General features: G+C 38.1%; 1 protein-coding gene across 4 annotated transcripts in view; it reads right to left on the bottom strand.

Moving 5' to 3' along the window:
• The window catches only part of ptprub (protein tyrosine phosphatase receptor type Ub), a 382270-nt gene that overhangs the window by 148602 nt on the left and 213628 nt on the right, over positions 1-20040 (bottom strand). For all 4 annotated transcript variants that reach the window (XM_057833549.1, XM_057833551.1, XM_057833550.1 and 1 more), the window contains exons 5-6: positions 11207-11322; positions 5916-6090 (exon numbers count right to left, since the gene is read on the bottom strand). In XM_057833549.1, coding sequence (XP_057689532.1) covers positions 5916-6090; positions 11207-11322 — 291 coding nt within the window. The remainder of the gene's footprint in view (positions 1-5915; positions 6091-11206; positions 11323-20040) is intronic.

Here is a 20040-nt window from a genome sequence, read left to right as displayed (position 1 = left end):
AATTAAGAAATTATAAATGTTTAAGTCAACAAACCCTAACCCTATATAGGCCTATAAATATTTTTAATTTTACCAAACTATTAGTTACTGTCCGGTTATGCTTACTAATGCATTAACTAATTCATTACCTCATGTTAATTAATATATTAATAAATGTTAGCTAAGCAATTATATTAATTATTGTAATGTTACTTAAACATTAGTTATTGTCTTAAAATGCATTAGCTAATGCATTAACTCATGTTAAATAATATATTAATAAATGTTAGATAAGGGATTAAATGAATTATTGTCATGTTACTTAAACATGAGTTATTGTCTAAAAATGCATATGGGATTGAATGAATTATTGTCATGTTACTTAAACATGAGTTATTGTCTAAAAATGCATTAACTAATGTTAATTAAGGGACCCCTTATTGTAACGTGTTAACAATATTTTTTGTTCACCATTGATTAGCTGCAGCTGAAAATGCACACGTTCAATCTCCTTTGCCATTGCTGTGTCTGACCAGAGGAAAACTAAATGAATTCGACAAGAGTTCCCCAAAACCGAACAATGACAAAGCCACACCCCTCTAGTGGCTTGGCGGTAAATTACAGAGCAGCGCGTTCCCTTGACGCAAAGCTTCGAACGCTCAATGACGACGTAGGGTCTACACCAGCGCTCTGCCATCACGGCAATGCAGAAGCATAATTCAGCCCCCAATACTAGCGAGTGATCATAAGACACTTGCTACGTTTACATGGAGCCAAATATTCCAATTACAATCGGAATATTTGTTCAAACCGAATAAATGTGTTCCATATAAACACCTCATTCGGAATGAACAGGCCCAAACCGAATGGAATTTCATTCCGATTCACAGGGGTGGAATATTCCTTTTCCCAAACCGATTAGAAGTAAAATTATATCATGTAAACAGGGAAGCGGAATGGTGTCTGGTTGCGTTCTTTCTGCGCATGCTCCGTACTGACGTGGTGACGTCACTCGGTGACGTAAGTAAGGTCACTTGCAACATGGCTTCCAAGCACACGCACAGCGCACCCACACAACTTTTTAAATGAACGGCATATCATTCTGAAGTTTTGTTTCCACTCGAAAAGTTAAAATAGCAGCTGATCTGACGATCGATCTCCATGTTTTGCAACGTGACGCTTTGTTTTGATTAATCTGCGCATGTCAGACGGCAGTTGTCAAACGTCCTTTCGGAATAAAGGCAGTCACATGTAAACGCTGGATCGGAATAGATGAAGTGACATTTAAACAGCTGATGTGAAATTTCCATTCGGAATGATTTGAATCGGTATGAATAAAAGTCAGCATGTAAACGTGGCTACAGATACAACTGCCCATAGAAAAATGGAAATACCACCATATGCCCACAGGACAGCAAAACCAGAATCTGAAAATGCTGGACACCTGGACCGAGAGCTGATAGGAACATAAGTTAAACAGCTCAAATACAAACCCACATGGCTTCCTGTGCACATTATTTGTACAACTGGATCACTGGCACTAAGTGTTCTCTAGATACTCCAGTTTATTTTCCATTTTTCAAGAATCTGTTCTGGATGTTAATTCGATTAATACCAAGACCACTTTTTAAAGTTCTTTAAAACACTACTGTTCATGTTTTAGGATGTATTTCTTTCTTTTTTTCCCCCTTTTTTTAATTTATTTATTTTTTTAAATCTTGCAGGAATTAGTGCATTGAGTGCATGAGTTTCTGGACTGCACTGTGAGTAGCAAGCTATTAGATCAGTAAATGAGCCAACAGGGCCAACAAAGGGCAGCAAACTACACTTTGTTTGTTTTTAACAACATTTTTTAACTGGTGTCATTTCCTGCTTTGCACACAGGATATGGATTAAAACATAATGGCTTTCCCCAACACAGGTTCAAAAATTTTGCATTCGAACAGATTATGTATATGTATAAATTTGACAGATATAAGCAGTATCTGACAGTTAAGAGACCTCACTGTCACATTGGGAACAACAGGTAAAGATTAAAAATAACAGGACTGATGTGCATTCTGGGAAATTACATCACTCGTGTATGTTTGTATAGCTAAATTTGTATGTAATTACTTTGCCAGCAAAAGCCCACCGAGATTTCACTGTTGTTTAAACTCCTTTTTTAAATGAAACTATTGTTCCGATGTTAGGTGTGTCACAAAAGCAAACAAAATTAGTATCAAAGTCACTGCTCTGGTTGTTGTTTCATTTTCATAAAATGTCTCCCCCCACACACACGCACTTTCTTGAAGAAGCACACTAAAATTCGAAAACTTCACTCTTATCCATTACGCCAATGTTTAATTAAACAATGGAAAAAGGTGGACAAGATTTTAGTGTATTCTTTAAATTGGTAAGATTGGTGTACGGATAATAATCAACTAATACTAGTATTTTGTGAGCCTTGAAAGACCAGTCAAAATCCCCTAATATGTCTGGGACTGAAGGGACTCTTTTTCTAATAATGAATGGTATCAAATGAGAAACACTAAATGGTCTAAACACTGAATATAACTGTGACTGCTAGCAGTTAAGTATCTGCGCTCTTTGATTGACCAGGGTCCAGGTCCATGGTCTACCACGAACAGCATACATCATAGAAAACAGATGGATGGACAAAACAAATCTGATATACAAAATCGGCAGGAGAAAATCAATGTCATCTGCTAACGAGTAACCATCATAGTAACCACGACCACTTTACCCATATACTTTGTTTTGCTCACTAGTGGAAGAACGCAAGTTCAGGGTCAGCTACCACGTAATTGGGATGGTTCATTTTTGTATGAAACAGAAATACCAGTAGCTCTTCAAGCAAAGCCTAATGAATGTCTAAAAAGCTTGTCGGAGAATCAATTAAGTGACTATACAGGTAGTCCCCGGGTGACGAATGAGTTCCGTTCCTATGCTGGCGACGTAACCCGAACTTCCGTGTAAATCGGAATTAACCCTTTGAGTACCCCTAATTAGCCCTGAACTCCAGTTATTCCAAGTCGGTCGCCGAATAAAAACACGCAGGATTTTAACACGCCAGATTTAAAAAGTACGAAAGCTGTACCGCATACAAACAGGAAGAATTGTCTCAGGAGTGATTTGTTCGAGGATTCAAGGTAATTATATTTTTTGTACCATACCATTTTGACACGTTGTGAAAAAAAATCAATGGGAGAATGGGAACTGCTATGGCATTGGCGTCATTCTTCGACATATTTACATAAAATAGACACGTAACTGCCTGTTTTTTTTTGTTGTTGTTTTTTTTTTGGTTTTTTTTTTGTCTTTTAACAAAGAATCGTTTTATGGTCTTATCTATAAAGAATTCGGGGGTTTATGCATTTATTTACAAGAATTTGCACCGGAAAAGCTCGGTTTACAAATGGCGGCCGCTACATTGACTAATAGACTAGCATCATTCTTCAACATATTTACATAAAATAAATGCTAACTACCCAGTTTTTTTTTGCTCTTTTAACAAAGAATTTAATGTTTTACTAATTCGGGGATTTAAGCATTTATTCAACGGAAAAAGCTTTTTGTCTGCGATTCCACTCGGTCAGCTTTGACAGCCTCGCCAACAATGCAGGCCCCCTATTAATCGGCCCCGCGCCCCATGTCCCGTCAATAGTGATGAAGTCTATAACCGAGGGAAATAAGGTTTGAAACTTGGGCAATTCAACAAGGAAAACAGAAGTTATTAGTGACACCAATCCAGCGGTGAAAACAAACGCTGCTCAATAAACTAGAGGGCCAATAACTAGCTAACAGGGGAGGGCATCGATGAGCCCTGCCCGTTAACCATTTCTCTGTCTTCTTGAAATGTTAACTGGCGCTCACCCCCGCTTCCTAAAGTGAAAGCAACGCTCAAAACAAACAGAATGTAGCGCTGGCGGGACTTCAAATAAGGCCGAGTGCAACAAAAGAAAGTGGAACGCACATATACTGTAGAATAATGAAATACAGTGTATCACAAAAGTGAGTACACCCCTCACGTTTCTGCAGATATTTAAGTATATCTTTTCATGGGACAACACTAACAAAATGACACTTTGACACAATGAAAAATAGTCTGTTTGCAGCTTATATAATAGAGTTAATTTATTTTCCCCTCAAACTAACAAAAACAAACCCCATTAATATCTAAACCCCTGGCAACAAAAGTGAGTACACCCCTTAGAAACTACGTACATCCCTAAATGTCCAAATTGAGCACTGCTTGTCATTTCCCCTCCAAAATGTCATGTAACTCGTTACAGGAGTGCTGTCAGCATTGCTGCAGATTTAAGAGGTGGGAGGTAAGCCTGTTAGTGCTCAGACCATACGCCACACTCTACATCAAATTGATGTGCATGGCTGTCACCCCAGGAGGAAGCCTCTTCTGAAGACGGTACACAAGAAAGCTTGCAAACAGTTTGCTGAAGACATGTCAAGAAACCACATGGATAACTGGAATCATGTCCTATGGTCTGATGAGACGGGCGGGCTTTCTTGTGTACTGTCTTCAGAAGAGGCTTCCTCCTAGGGTGACAGCCATGCACTCCAATTTGATGTAGAGTGCTGCGTATGGTTTGAGCACTAACAGGCCGACCCCCCACCTCTTCAATATCTGCAGCAACGCTGACAGCACTCCTGTAACGAGTTACATGACATTTTGAAGGGAAAATGACGAGCAGTACTCAATTTGGACATTTAGGGATGTACGTAGTTTCTAAGGGGTGCACTCACTTTTGTTGTCAGGGGTTTAGATTATAATGGTAATATTTTGAGTTATTTTGAAGGGAAAATTAATTAACTCTATTATATAACCTGCACACAGACTACTTTTCATTGTGTCAAAGTGTCATTTTTTCAATGTTGTCCCATTGAAGGTTAACTTAAATATATGCAGTAATGCAAAAGCAAATTGAGTACCTACCCCTCACTCAGTTTTGTGATACACTGTACCAGCTATGCATAGTCATTACTGTAGATACAGTATCAACCATTTAGATTAATTAGATCTAATAAATAACTAAATTAAATGACAAATAATATACTGTACTTACCATCAATGCTGAGAGTTGGCGGATGAGACACTGTTACGTGACTAAAAATAAATGAATAAATAAATAACTGGAGAAAAAAACAGCGGACACGACATGCATTGTAAAGTAGAAATCACGTAAATTGGGTACGTCGTTCCTGGGGATTACCTGTAGTTTATAAAGTAAAATAAAGTAACTGAATGTGAGCTTGCAAACAAACACGCCAAAGAAAGTTTAGTCATCTCTTCTGCTTCTCCTTTTCAAATTCTATTTTGCTTGATATAAATAACGTGGAGCTGAAGGTCATCAGAGGGGGAAGAAGAGTGAGAATGTCACATTCTTACTTCCACTTCCCATTGTCCCTTCTCTGAGGCCTGATATGTTTTGCCAGCAAACCACCTCACAGTCATGTCATTACTACCCGTCAAAGTGGTGTCAGGCTGTGGGGTTGGAGTGAGTAATGGGAGTGAGGTCACCATCTGTGGTACATGATATGACAAGGCTGCAGGAGACCAAGCCAAGTGAGTAGCCTCATGACAGGAGGCCGAGGATTCCTCTTCGATTTTAGCTGAGCCATACATGTTTGAAAGATTTCATTCTCCAATCATAGGCTTTCTGTGTGTGTCAAAAGCTGCATTCTTTAGCCGTTAGGTAATGTATGTTACCATGTGCCCAACAATTCCAGATTTGATTTTCAACCCTTCAAGCGCCCAAGACTGTTAATGCAGTCCTGTGTTCACACCTTTAGTCTAGTTCAGTTTAAACATATTTTATAACTAAGACAAAAGAAGTGTGAAACACTAAAATAAAAATAAAAAAAAACAATTTTGAACAAAAAGTAAAATGACAGAGGAAAAATTGTCAAAGCTTTACCTTTGACAATGAGTTCAGCAAAGTTTGAGACCCCTGAACCCCTGGAGGACTGGGTAATGCAGCGGTAGAGGTCTTGATCTGACCTCTGGACGCTGTCTAGTTGGAACGATACCACAAAGCGTCGGTGACTCAGGTGCTTGACGGACGCACTTGTTAAAATGTCCCCGTTGTGTCTCTGGAAGGCAAAGAATGACAAGGTCAGAGAAGATGGTATGGGATTCAACTGTACATAGCGAAATTTTGACCGATTTGAAATGGAAAGAATAGGTTTTTGAAAATGTAATGTACAGATTTTATAATCAAAATAATACTGCTTAAATGAGGTTTTCAAAATGAAGCACTGTATATGCATAAATTGATAGTAATTGGTAAAGTAACTGTACCGTTTATTAAAAAAAATTGATAACTTCACAAATTCAACAAACCCCAATGCTCTACCATTGCTGTACAGGGAGAGCTTTATCTTGGCGAAAGCAATTTTTCAATCACAAAATGAAAATGGAAATTGTGTTAAGATTTCTTAACAGATGAAAAAACACCTGCACAAAACTGAAGGAAATTTTTTCACTAAACAAAGATAGTCTAAGAATCTCTGCTACAATGTTTTATCTAAAAATATATTTTGAATATTTTGCAAAGGTATTTATGGTATCTCTGAGTTTAGAATGGGAATGCAACAGAATGGGGTATTTTCTTCTTACCCTCCTTACTTAATAAACGCCTGCTTTTTTCAAACTCCACTTCCATAGATGGAGACTATCCTTGCTTTGAAAATGGCAAACCTCTCAGTCCAGACTTGGGAACCATAGAATCAATATACTGTTGCATATAATACGTTCAACAAAAGTAAAGTGCTATGAAAAAGTATCTGAACGTTTTGGAATTTCTCACATTTTTGCACAAAATCCCCATCAAATGTGATATTATCTTTGCTAAAATCCCACAGATGAAAAAACAGTGTCTGTTTTAACTGAAACCACCCAAACATTTATAGGGTTTCATATTTCAATGAGGACAGCATCCAAACCATGACAGAAAGGGAAAAAATAAGTAAGCCAACGATCACATTTGATATTACATTTGATACCCCCCCCCGGCAGCAAAAACTTCAACCAGATGCTACCCTTAACTGCAGAGGAGTCTGAAACATCGATAAGGACTTATCTGGGTTCATTCTTCTCTACAAAACTGCTGTAGTTCAGTCAGATTCCTGGGATGTCTGGCATGAATCGCTGTCTTTAAGTCATGCCACCGCATCTCAATGGGGTTCAAGTCTGGACTTTGACTTGGTCACTCCAGAACGTGTATTTTGTTCTTCTGAAACCATTATGAAGTTGATTTACTTCTGTGTTTTGAATCATTGTCTTTTTGCAGCATCCATCCTCTTTTTAGCTTCAACTGTCTGACAGACAGATGCAAAACATCCTGATAAACTTTTGAATTCATTATTCCATTAATGACTGCAAGTTGTCCAGGCCCTGAGGCAGCTAAACAGCCCCAAATCATGATGCTCCCTCCACCATGCTTCACGGTGGGGATGAGGTGTTGATGTTGGTGAGCTGTTCCATTTTTCCTCAGCACATTACGTTGTGTGTTACTCCCAAACAATTCAACTTTGGTTTCATCAGACCACAAAATATTATTACTTATTATCACTTATTATCATTTATTATTTTTTCCCCCTTCTGTCATTGTTTGCATGCTATCGTCATTAAAATATGAAAACCAAAAATGTTTGGGTGGTTTTAGTTCAAGCAAACACTGTTTTTTTTCATCTGCGTGATTTTGACAAAGATCAGATCACGTTTGATAGTGATTTTATGCAGAAATGTGAGAAATTCCAAAAGGTTCTGATACTTTTTCATACCACTGTAGATATGACTGCAGCTACAAATTGAAGGAACAGATTCAAATGAGTCATGCTAAAATCCTTACGCTTCAAGAATAAACATTTAATGTGTGACTGACAGCTGACATTAATCATTAATAATAATAATAACAACTATAAAAACATTGACAAAGTTAGCTGGGATAGGCTCCAGCACCTCCGCGACCCTTGTGAGGAATAAGCGGCATGGAAAATGAATGAATGAATGAATGAATTTAAATAGAATGCCAGTGGCATTTATCTGAATTTTATTCTGACAAAACAGACCATTGTAGCATCATAGCTTTGGACCACTGAACCAAAAAAGAACCACATCATTTGTCACGAAAGGATTATCAAAAATTATCGGAAAACACATTAAACCAGTACTTCTCAAATAGTGGGGCGCGCCCCCCTGCGCAGAGCGATGCCAGGGGTGGCGCGTGTGACCTCGGGGAACATTTTTTTTTTTTTTTTGCCGTACTAGAATAAAGTGTAGTTGCACATCCACTCAGTTGGTGGCAAAGGCGCTCTCATTTTCAAAGTGCGCGCAGTATTTTTGAAGTAAGCAAGAGCACACGGAAGAGACTCATGAATAGCTGGAGAGCTGTGCGCCGTTGCTGAAAGCCGTTTTCCGGCCGGACTTACGCAGCGACCCGCTGTCCTCTTCGGTTCTCACGTGCCCGCCCGAAAAGTGCCATTTTCGGCTTGGTATCGTCACGACGACCGCCCTCGCCTACAGTTCTCCCTCGGCCGCCGAGAATGCGCTTTTTTCGGGCCGTTTGCCTTTTGGCTTTGACATTTAATACAGTGGTAGACAAGGAAAGACCACTGTTTACTGTCTCTAAAAATGATTATAGACCCTACCCACGTGACATCACAACTCCTTCCTCCTGACAGGTGCCGCCCAATTGTCCGTCAACACATCATGTTTACCTGTTACGGCTACGTACATTCCTCCTATTTACGACGTGTTTTTCTGCTCGTTAACGTTAATAATCAAAATGGTGAAGGCGTGTGTGGCAGTCGGTTGCAATAATAGAGAAGATAGACGGAGAAGACGGAGAGACTTGAAGTTCTACCGGATTCCGAGAGACCCGGAGAGAAGAGAGCGAGATGGGCTGCTGCAATTCGACGAGAAAACTGGGCTCCAAACGATTACCACAGATTATGTAGTAGTCATTTTATATCTGGTAAGATGCATTTAATATATATTTAGAGGGTTTTGGGCTGACAACCACAATTAAGATCCTTGCTAGGCTAATCGCCGACAACATACACGTATGTATGTAGTGAGAGTGCTATCGCTAAACCATATAAACATTAAAAGCCCTAACTCCATTGACAAACGACATGAAATACATTAGACTTGACAGTGGATGTTAGCAATAACAAAAGATTTTGAATTGAAAATTTCGTAACTCACCTTTCCAAGCACAAGATAGATTCCTGCCGAATTTTCGTGGACGAGGACCTGTTTCACCCAACCAGCAACGAAGTATTTATAAGCCTCCAAGCTCTTAAAGTTTTTCAAACTTTCGTGAGAATAAGCTGATTTTGTGTGGACAAGATAGTTGTACATATCAGGTGCCTAGAAGATGTCAGGCAAATACGGCAGAGACAGCGGGTCGAAAAACATCGATTTAGGCATCAAATATGGATCTGGCGAATGGATAAACTGAAGCTTTTCCACATAACGCCTTTTATGCAACGCATCAAGTGAGTTTACGGCATCCGAAAGCACCGGGTCTTCCATGAAATGCATTATAAATTGCTCGATCAATTGAGACCATTGATAATACAGACACAAAATGACGGACAAGGGGGCGGAACCATACAGCGAGTACGTGATTTTGTGACGTCAGTGGGTAGGGTCTATAGCGGACAGCCGGAAGCCAAATCAATTAAGACGCCGCTTAAAGACATTAGACCCCAAATCTTATTGATTAGCCGCTTGGTTGTTTTTCAGCGAAAACGTGCCGAATATTGCCAACAATCGTCCCGCTTTGTCAGTGTTATATCAGTAAACCAGTGAGCACTGTTAGCGTGCTCAGTGCAATATAACCCCACATCATTGCAAACTGGAGGTGGTACTGGGAGCAGCGAGCAGCGAAAATAAAAACTGTCCTTCTGTCCAAAGACACTTTTTTTTCTTTCTTCTATTTAGTTTTGTTTTTTCGGTCAAATTTTTTGGCATGTCCTCATGAGTTCATGTTTCTAATCAATTTGCATTTGTTATTATGTACTGATTTTATTTTTCAGTATCAAATGGTCAAAAATGTACCTTGAGTGTATTTTTACAGTTTGGATGTGACTTTCTTTTTTTTTTTAATTCAGGCAAATTGATGCGCATTGTCTTTTCTGTTACAAACGAAACAATGTTAATAAAGTTATACTTTATAAGTTGATCTCTGTTTTTTTCTTTAATAGAAAAAAGAAGATACAATGTGAGGCAGAGGCGTAGTTATAATAGTAATATTATAGACAAGTGTTACTATTTACAGTGGCGGCAGAGTTTGGGGGGGCGCGAAACATTTACGTCTTCCTTGGGGGGGGCGTAACAGAAAATAATTGAGAAGCACTGCATTAAACTAAAACATTGTTGACAAAAGAAAGAGAAAGTCAATTGAATGCTTAGTGCTGATCCTTTGATATGTTGACTTTAGCATGGTGAACACAAAATAAACATTTAAGTTTTGCTTGGCCTTGTCCACCGCTGTTACAATTAAGCCACAGACCACACAAACCTCAGTACAACAAACACACAAGTCATTGAGGTTTCAGAGACAAAAATCTTGCGACCACAAGAAAACAAAATCTGGCAGTCTCGGGCCCGCCGCACACAGAGCATCCAAAATTGCAAAAACAAAAACAAGCTATTTAAAAAAAAAAAAAAGTCAGAATTCACCGCCTGACATCGCCGCACACAAAGTAGCTGAGCATGTCTTATGGATCAACATGCTGCTACAAGAAAACTGTGACTCAACATGGGTTGTTGAGGCTTGTGATTATTTATACTTATACGTGATTATTTAAATCTGATGAGTTGTGCTGTTTGCGAACTATTATGTACTCAAGGAAATAGTCTCCTTGTGTTGTGACGAGTTCAAAGTGGCACTTCAGTAACTTGTAGTGGAAGGTCAGGCATACAATTTTTTTCCCTTCAGGCGTACATGATTAATCCTTCATCGGGCTCATTTAACACATTGGCTGCTATAAACGGCGCTAGATTTCGAATGCATTTTGACTTGGAGAGGCTAACACCCAGTCAAAATGGATTCGATGTCTAGCGTTGTCAATGGCACTGATAGATGAGCATTCATAGCAGTTCTCCCAGTTTTAACGAAATGGACCTCTTGTTAAAATTTTCTTGAATTTGGAGTTCAAAAGGGACAGTAAATTGGTAAAATAAAGAATCGCTCACCTCCAGCAAGAATTTCTCAGCCTCAGAAGCCTTTCCAGCAGCCACACACTGGAAAGTGGCATTTTGTCCAGCATTGACCTCCTCGTCTCCAAGCCGGGAGAAATGTGGTGCCTTATCTAAGAAGGCGTACAGAGGAGAGAGAAGGAAGGAAGAATTACCTTTTGGCCACTCACCAGCCTGCCACAAAGGACACATTCTTATCAGGCTTCAAACAGTCATTTCAGCTTGCAAGAACTAATCGGTTTGTTCCATGTTGCTTCCGTTTTCCTCAATAAGAACTGTTTGTATGCAGTGTTGTTAATCTTACTTTTAAAAAGTAATTAGGTTACAGTTACAATTGAGTTAGTAACTCAGTTACCTCAATGTAAGAGTAGTTACTCAGCAAAGTAACTGATTTTACTTTTCATGTTCTTCATGTTAACATCTTTCACATTCAATATTTTTATATTAACTGATTGAAGAATAAAAGCACTATATACTAGGGATGTCCCGATTGCATATTTTTGCACCCGAGTCTGATTAACCTAATTCTGAGAATCCGATACCGGATTTTTTAATTTGAACAAAAGTTCCAAACATGTTACCGTACTGTACTATTTACAGTACTTCCTCCTCCTCTATTTCCAGGACTGTTGCGGAGGATAAAACGTATATATTTTTGTTTCTTTTGGCAAAGCCATTGTATTTCTGGATTATTATATTACTTTTTAGCTTTCAAAGAAAATGAAAAAAATATATATAAGTGTACTGCCCAAAACAGTGCATTTCCTTGTGCAATGGCCGACAGCCATCTAACATTGTATGTCATCCAATAAAACACAAGGCTTGATCCTTTTTTGTTTTTAGATGTAGTAATTCATTTAAATTTGTGAAATTGTAACAAAGAAACATGCATGCATTCAACAGAACTGCACAATACATGGCGATATACAAATACCATATAGACACCACCCTTCACTTGAGCTACAAGCTATAAGTATAGGTTAGCGTACGGCAAGACTTATTAACAAATTAAGTTCATATAGCTTTTCCCCATAAACACACATATACTGCATATTAACAGGTTGGTATAGAGGTAAAATACTTATATATATTTATACTGTATACAAGTATACACTACCTTTCAAAAGGTTGGGGCCCCAAACTTTTGAAACGTAGTGTACATAATGAAAAATCCCATATGATACACTATGGTTCAAAAGTTTGGGGTCCTAGATCCCAAACTTTTGAACGGTAGTGTATACAGCCGTATATTCTATATAGGGCAGAAAAGTAACAGAAAGCACTCAATATCATCAATTCGACTGACAGGCTGTGTACTGTAAAAGTGAATGAGCATGTGTTCCAAACTGCGTCACACGTTGTGATATAGTGAATAATTATGACCACAAGGTGGCAGTAACATACTGTAAAATGTTAACTGGCTCTAAAACATGGCGACTCTAGACAGCACAATAATTTTTTGTTTTTGTTTTTTTTTGTTTTTAACATATATAGCATGAATTAAAAACCCGGTCCTTTTCACTCGATTCCGATCCTCTGAAAAATGGCCTTATCGGCCCGATTTCATATGACTTAGTAGAAGACTGACGCAAGAAATTCGGACAGTGAGCACGTGGCTTACAAAACATCGGTTTATCGCGAGAGAAAGCTCATGCAGAACCTCAGAAATCGCTGTCATGCTGGGAAAGAAGGAGCAATAGCTTTACTCCAGAGCCATGGAGCTTGACACGCTCATCTCAAACCCTGCGTAGTTCACGCCCACCCACCGTGTTTGATGAGCCAATGACAGATAAAATGATTTCATGCGGAACAAGGAAAATAAGAGTGCAAGAATGAAAAAAAAAAAAAAATAGAATAAAAAGTGAAATATATAAATGTTGAAATGAATAAATATATAAATATAAATAAATTAATATATATTGGAATAAATAAATACATGTTGAAATAAATAATTACATTTTGAAATAATTAAAACAATTGAATATAAATGAATATAAATTGAAATAAATATAAATTGAAATAAATAAATAAATAAAAATTGAAATAAATAAATATTGAAATAGAAGCATTTTAATGACATTCAATAATTTAATAAATGTGTATTTATTTTAGGGCTGTCAAACGATTAAAATTTTTAATCGAGTTAATCACAGTAAAAGATTATTTAATCGTAATTAATTGCAATTCAATCTCTTAATTATGCCATATTTTTCTGTAAATTATTGTTGGAATGGAAAGATAAGACACAAGACGGATATATACAGTGGGGTAAATAAGTATTTAGTCAACCACTAATTGTGCAAGTTCTCCACCTTGAAAATATTAGAGAGGCCTGTAATTGTCAACATGCGTAAACCTCAACCATGAGAGACTGAATGTGGAAAAAAAAAAAAAAAACAGAAAATCACATTGTTTGATTTTTAAAGAATTTATTTGCAAATCATGGTGGAAAATAAGTATTTGGTCGATACTAAAAGTTCATCAATATTTTGTTATGTACACTTTGTTGGCAATAACGGAGGCCAAACGTTTTCTGTAACTCTTCACAAGCTTTTCACACACTGTTGCTGGCATTTTGGCCCATTCCTCCACACAGCTCTCCTCTAGAGCAGTGATGTTTTGGGGCTGTCGTTGGGCAACACTGATATCTCTGTACATATCTTACCCAAAATACAACAAGAAACACATAATTGCCACTAAAAGAAGGAAAACTTACAGAAATATGTGTGGAGCACAAATAGCACAATGCAACAGCATAAACGTCTCACGACTAATTCTCTCACTATTAGAAGGAATAACATTAGTATGGAACAGCGCTGCCCCCAAGCGGCCGGAGGCATTCTCTTCACTCTTAATGTGCATAAACGGTGTCATTGTAATCTGTTTGAGGCAATGCGTGAGCGGGTCATTCTGTGCATGCGTTAATTGCGTCAAATATTTTAACGTGATTAATTTAAAAAATTAATTACCGTCCATTAACACGATAAATTTGACAGCCCTAATTTATTTTTCTAATTTTTGCACTCCTGGTACTGCATATTGAAATTCACTGGCCCGTCATCATTATCGTCTTGTCGTCTTTGCCAGAGCGTGCAGTGAGACACCGTGAGCGAGCAGGGCATAATACGCCCACCTAGCCAATCATCATCGCATTTGCAATGGCGTCACCAACCCTTCCCGCTCTCTTCTCTCCCAGGCAGCTGATGTGTGACAAAATCAGACAACTCACGCTTCATTCAACCAACTGTACTAACTCAGTAATGATAACGGCGTTAAAAAAAATTGGAAAAGTAATTCATTAGATTCCTCAATACTGAAAAAAATATATGACCATGAGACTCTGACATCATTATTAACAACACTGCTTGCATGTATATCAAATGTTATAAGTTCATTTAGGAGATTTTGTGTGTGTGTGTGTCAGTGACATCTAATTTTGTGTTTATGTCAATTTGTGAAAATGGGGTGGGTTGGGGAGAAAATATTTCTATTACATTACTTTCAAGAAAAGCGTTAACATTTTGCTCTTGAAATAAACGACATATGGAGAATGGTACAGTAGGTCTCTTTAAAAAACGGAATGACAAACATATCTAATATACTGTGCGTTGTTTTACACTATTAACACATGCAATCAAATGTGTACTACATTACATATGAGTGTTGAGCTCAGGGAAAACATAACACACTTTATATCAAGGGTAATCTATTCAGAGCAGAGTGTGGGATTGAATGTGTGAAAGGGAAGTCACAGACTAAGCGTCAGTCCTCCACATTTTGACTAATAATGTCCCGGCATGCTGGGCTGAGCTGCCAATGAATCAGTGTGGGAGTAAGCCTCTCACCCAACACGGTGATTAACAATAGAGCAGCAAGCCCTGCTGAACCAAATCACTGTGTATTGTAAATGTCGGGTGCATGGCTACCACATCTGAAAATCGGGTAGGACGTGCAGACTTGTCACTCCTGATGACTGACAGGAAAAAATGGCAGAGTTACAATGAGGCTGAAGCATTAGGGAGAAGTTAATGTTTGATACTAACTCACTGCAGCTTTCTGTCAGATCAAAAATATGGCTATTTGTTGATCTTTGGCACCATTCACAATGAAAGAAATTACATTTTTCTGGAACAGGTAAACAGATTCATAAGTAATAACACTGGAGAAAAAGAAACCTTGATATGTTGGGGGTAAAAACAACTCACTCAAGCAAACAAAGTCTCTTTAGACCCATTGCATCTATAAAAACAACCCCACCGAACACTTGGTTAGACTGATGATCGGGAATATTAATGCTAAAAATAAAAATATAATATTTTCCCACAGAGCAATCAGAGTTCTAAGAACAAACAATTCCCCAACTGTTATTAAAGAGTGAATCGTTAAGACACTAAAAAGGCAGAAAAATAGTCTACAAAGTCTAGAAAAAGTCTTGGAGAAGAAAATTTTCTAATTTAAAGGTAAATTATACCCATAATTGCACATCTCATGATTTTGCTATTACAGTGTTACCTCTACATACGAAGTTAATTTGTTCCAGGACCTTGTTTGTAAGTCGAAATGGTCGTATGTCAAAGAGGATTTTCCCATAGGAATACATTATAATTAGAGATGCACGATAATATCGGTCACCAATAATTATCGGCCGATAATGGCAATTATGACGTCACACAGATAATCCAGATCAGAGGTTGCGCTAGACTTTTTCGTTGTCGGTCATTTTGACTGACAGTGTCATAAAAATCCGGTCATAATCTACTTTTACCCATCACTTACATTTTTAAAATGATAATAATGATATATTCAATAGTATTTAGTTTTCATTCATTTTTAATTAATATTCTGTCCGAACAAGCTTCACAAGAGGCAAACAGACAGCGGAGTGCACCAATCAGCGACGGGCAGACATGCCGTTAGCAAAGCGATAAGGGCAGGACGAGGGACTTCCGCACGGAAGTAAACATACAAGGAGAACGGAGTTTATTCAACATGGCTAGCGCGAGACAGACTGTTGTCAATGTCTCGTGTCAATTTGTTTTAGCTCATTTAAAACTGAATTTCCCGCAGATTGGAACATATTCTCGGCTGTCCCGTTCGCCAACCGTGTTGTTGTAGAGACGACTTTCGGTGCGCAAGAGTTACATTGCTCGTGAAGAACACGTCACGCAAATAAACAAATCTGATTTGTCGATTGATTTTGTACCTACTCGAGAGGCTGTGTCCCAGACTTTTCTCTCAGTGTTGGAAAAATACATGGAGAACAGTCTGGCCGTGCCAGGCAAACACTCAGTTGCCTCACTCAGTAAGGCCAACGACGTCATGCATAAAGAGAGACAATAGCTAATTAATACGCTCACTCGCCACCTTGTGGTCTGGGGTGTGAATTGCAACCTGTCAAAATGACGGATGTACTTCAGTTTTTTCCGTCACCGTTTTAAAAAACCGGTCAACGACGGAAAATATTCGGTTAACGCGACCCCTGATCCAGATAAAATGAAATTCAACCGATAATGCAATCCGATAATTATATACTTGATTTAGCCTCCAAATGTGCGCAATCAACAGTTTTGTCCAATTCTACTAGTTTTAAGGAGGTGTTTTTGCAGTGTAGTAATGTGATATATGTTAGGAATGGCTTACTTTTAAAGGCATTTTTGTGCAACTTGTTTACTCTCTAAGTAATTGTTGCCAAAAGCTTACCATTACACAATGTCATTGCCATTGTTTAGATGTTGGAATTTACTACTTGTTCACATTTGATGTGGGAAAAAATAGCACTAAATTACATTTTTGCACAGTAACATTTTATCTTTGTATACTTTAAAATTTTACAAACATATTTGAATAGAATTATCGGCGTGACATTATCGGTTATCGGGTGGAAGGGGCAGGAAATTATCGGTTATCGATATCGGTTGAAAAATGTATTATCGTGCATCACCAATTATAATGCCATTAATTTGTTCAACAGCCCGAAAACCTACACTAAATCCTTAATAAATACCGTTGGTGCTATTACAAATGGCAATTACACATAGCAAAACAAAATAGATCATACATAAAAATGGGAATAATAATATACCGGTAATAATAATTCCTGTAATAACGTAACGAATTGGGTTCTAATGTTACGGATGTATTTTGTGTGGTGTACCTGAATGCACCGCGTGACTGACGTGACAGAGTGAGAAAGGTGTGGTAGAGATTTGACTTTCTCTTTCAATGTTTTGTTGTCAACGTGAACTGCGGCTGACAATAGGCGTGTTGTGTTGCACAAGTTCTGAAACAAATGATTAAAAACCTGACGAAAATGGTGATTTTTTGGGAGATCGTACCTCAATAATAATTGTCACCTTAACTTATAAAGACTAGCGAACGGAGGTCGGAGGAGAACCGTCGAAATCGTAGACATTCTGCAGCCGTATTGTCGAACCGTCGAAATCGTAGACATTCTGCAGCCGTATTGTCGAGCCAGTTCACGGATGCGCACACCACGCTCATATTTTTATATCATTTCCATCTTCACTTCAATGGTAAGCGTCATCTTTTTCTGTTTTACACCACCTGCACTAACCTTCTTGGAACCCGTATTGATTTCTCCCACAAGAAAATCTGCCAGGCGTCCATCTTGCGGCAAAACAAAGAAACTCGTTGATTGTTGTATTCCGAGCATGCCGTCGGATGTAATAACAAATGCCGAGTCAAATTTTACATCGAATGTCGAAAAGATCATGTGTCGAAGCGTTCCTATGTCGCGGTACCACTGTATTTCTTTGTTTTTTTTTAGAAACTTCTTAATAACCCTACCACAAGTAGTTTTCACTCTCTTTGAAGCCATACTAGGGCATACGTGGAGTTTAATTGTGGGCCAGGGGGGCCAGACCCCCCCCCAACCTCCTCGGTGGCCGAAATGTGTCATTGCATGTAATTGACTTTCTTATATATGATTTTAAAATTAAGAGTTTTCTGTTAAATATTATCCATAAAAGTTGTAAAGCATTAAAATAAACAACAAATATGAATGAAATGAGCAAAAACAATATTTTTATAATGGGTCAAAATTATTTTTCGAAAATATTATGTGACTGGCACCTTAGACATTTGTTTTGCTTAGCCAAAACCAGCCAAGGGCCGAAGAAGCAATATGGATATACTTAATTTTTTTAAGCCTAAGCTTTCAAAAGCGACAACAACTACTGAGCAAGAACCAAGGATTGAAAATGTGGACCATGTAACACCAGAGAGCACCGCCAAAATGGTGAGCGGAGTTTCAATTTGCCCCACTAAAGACGCTAATTGTACAACAGGGCAACCACCGGTGTCTTGCCAATGTAGTTACCCTACCCCCATCAAAAATTGTATACCCTGGCCACGGAAGTGCACACACACATTACTTATGAGTTATGTCGACTTAAACAATTACTTGAAGCCAGAAAACAACCACAGTTATATATTTTGGACATCAACGATTATTAAACTGGAGAAACTCCATACAGGACTTGCATTACAGTAATAGCAGTTATAGGTCATCCTACGAGTAAAACAGTAAAATATTGCCTTTTTTTACGTTCAGTATGTATGTTACGTTACACGACTGAAAAGTTTTTTTTTTTTTTTTGTTTATTTTTTTCATTTCTTTTTGATGGGGTGGCCATGTTTTAAAACCTTGTAGATAACGACATCACGAAAACATGGAAATCAAGCGAATAAGTGCAGCGGAATGGCTCCCAGGAGATAAAATTTTTGACTGGGGTAACTACATTGGCACGACACCGGCGGGCGTACGATATTCCATGGATGACGATATTGGCAAAATGTATAGCTCTCCTAAGTAGCCTGATTTAGAACCCTCCTCAAGAATGACGGGAAACAAAAAACCCTAATTTTCAACTTATTATTATAAATATTCTTGAAAGTTAATTTTATTGCTGACACTGCGTTTCGGAGTCATGGACATGTTGTGCCCCCCCTGCCCCAAAAGTCAAACTCCGTCTATGTATTAGGGTCAAATGTAGACTCATGACACTTGCAATTTGTGATATAGAAGTTTTCATAGCACGAGAATGAACACCAGCCAGCCTTTCCTGACCTTTTCAAGACTGAACCAAAATTTGAGTTTGCTAATGAAGGTTATTTAGTTAATTCAATTGTTCAGAATTTGCATGGCATATACTAGTATACATGTCATTTCGAGTGTAATGCACAACTACTGTATTTGCAAAAAATCCAGTTTAGAATTAAAGTTTACCAGTAAACACAAGAAAAGCTAAACCTAATAAAATACAATTTTATCTGCTAATAATGGCGTGGTTGACGAGCACGAATACCAGCAAGTCGAAGGGGTGCATTACACATTGCAAGAAAAAAGATAATACTCAATTTGAAGGTTGATTTCTGATTTCGGCAAGCTATGCTCAAGGGTGTCTTGTACTGTAGAACTTTCAAAACTTTCTTTGACATATTTATGGGGTGTTCTGCCATTTTGTAAAAATATGGGCTTTGGTCCTACCTAAAAAGGTGAACAACTAAAATGTGATTTACACTAAATTTACTGAGTGTATTTGAGCTATTTTTTCCACAAAGTGACTTATCCCTTGGAATTCATCTTACTTCTTCTCTCACTCACACCATGTGCTGCCAAATCCTGCAAACTGGATGCACGCCACATTGTGGTCTTGATGAGATTCTTAACTGTTTAATTTCCACAGTGGGAGCCTTCAAAAGACCATCTGTGGTCACATGGAACAACTGAGTAGTAGGACTGAGTAGTAGCATGCAGTGTAAACCAAGATTTTTCTATTAAAACAGTAGCGGAGCACGGTGTTGGTTTA

This window comes from Corythoichthys intestinalis, chromosome 4, assembly GCF_030265065.1.
Source record: "Corythoichthys intestinalis isolate RoL2023-P3 chromosome 4, ASM3026506v1, whole genome shotgun sequence".
NCBI lineage: Eukaryota > Metazoa > Chordata > Actinopteri > Syngnathiformes > Syngnathidae > Corythoichthys > Corythoichthys intestinalis.
Note: the sequence above shows the minus strand (reverse complement) of the source record. Positions and strands in the feature narration are given on the sequence as shown.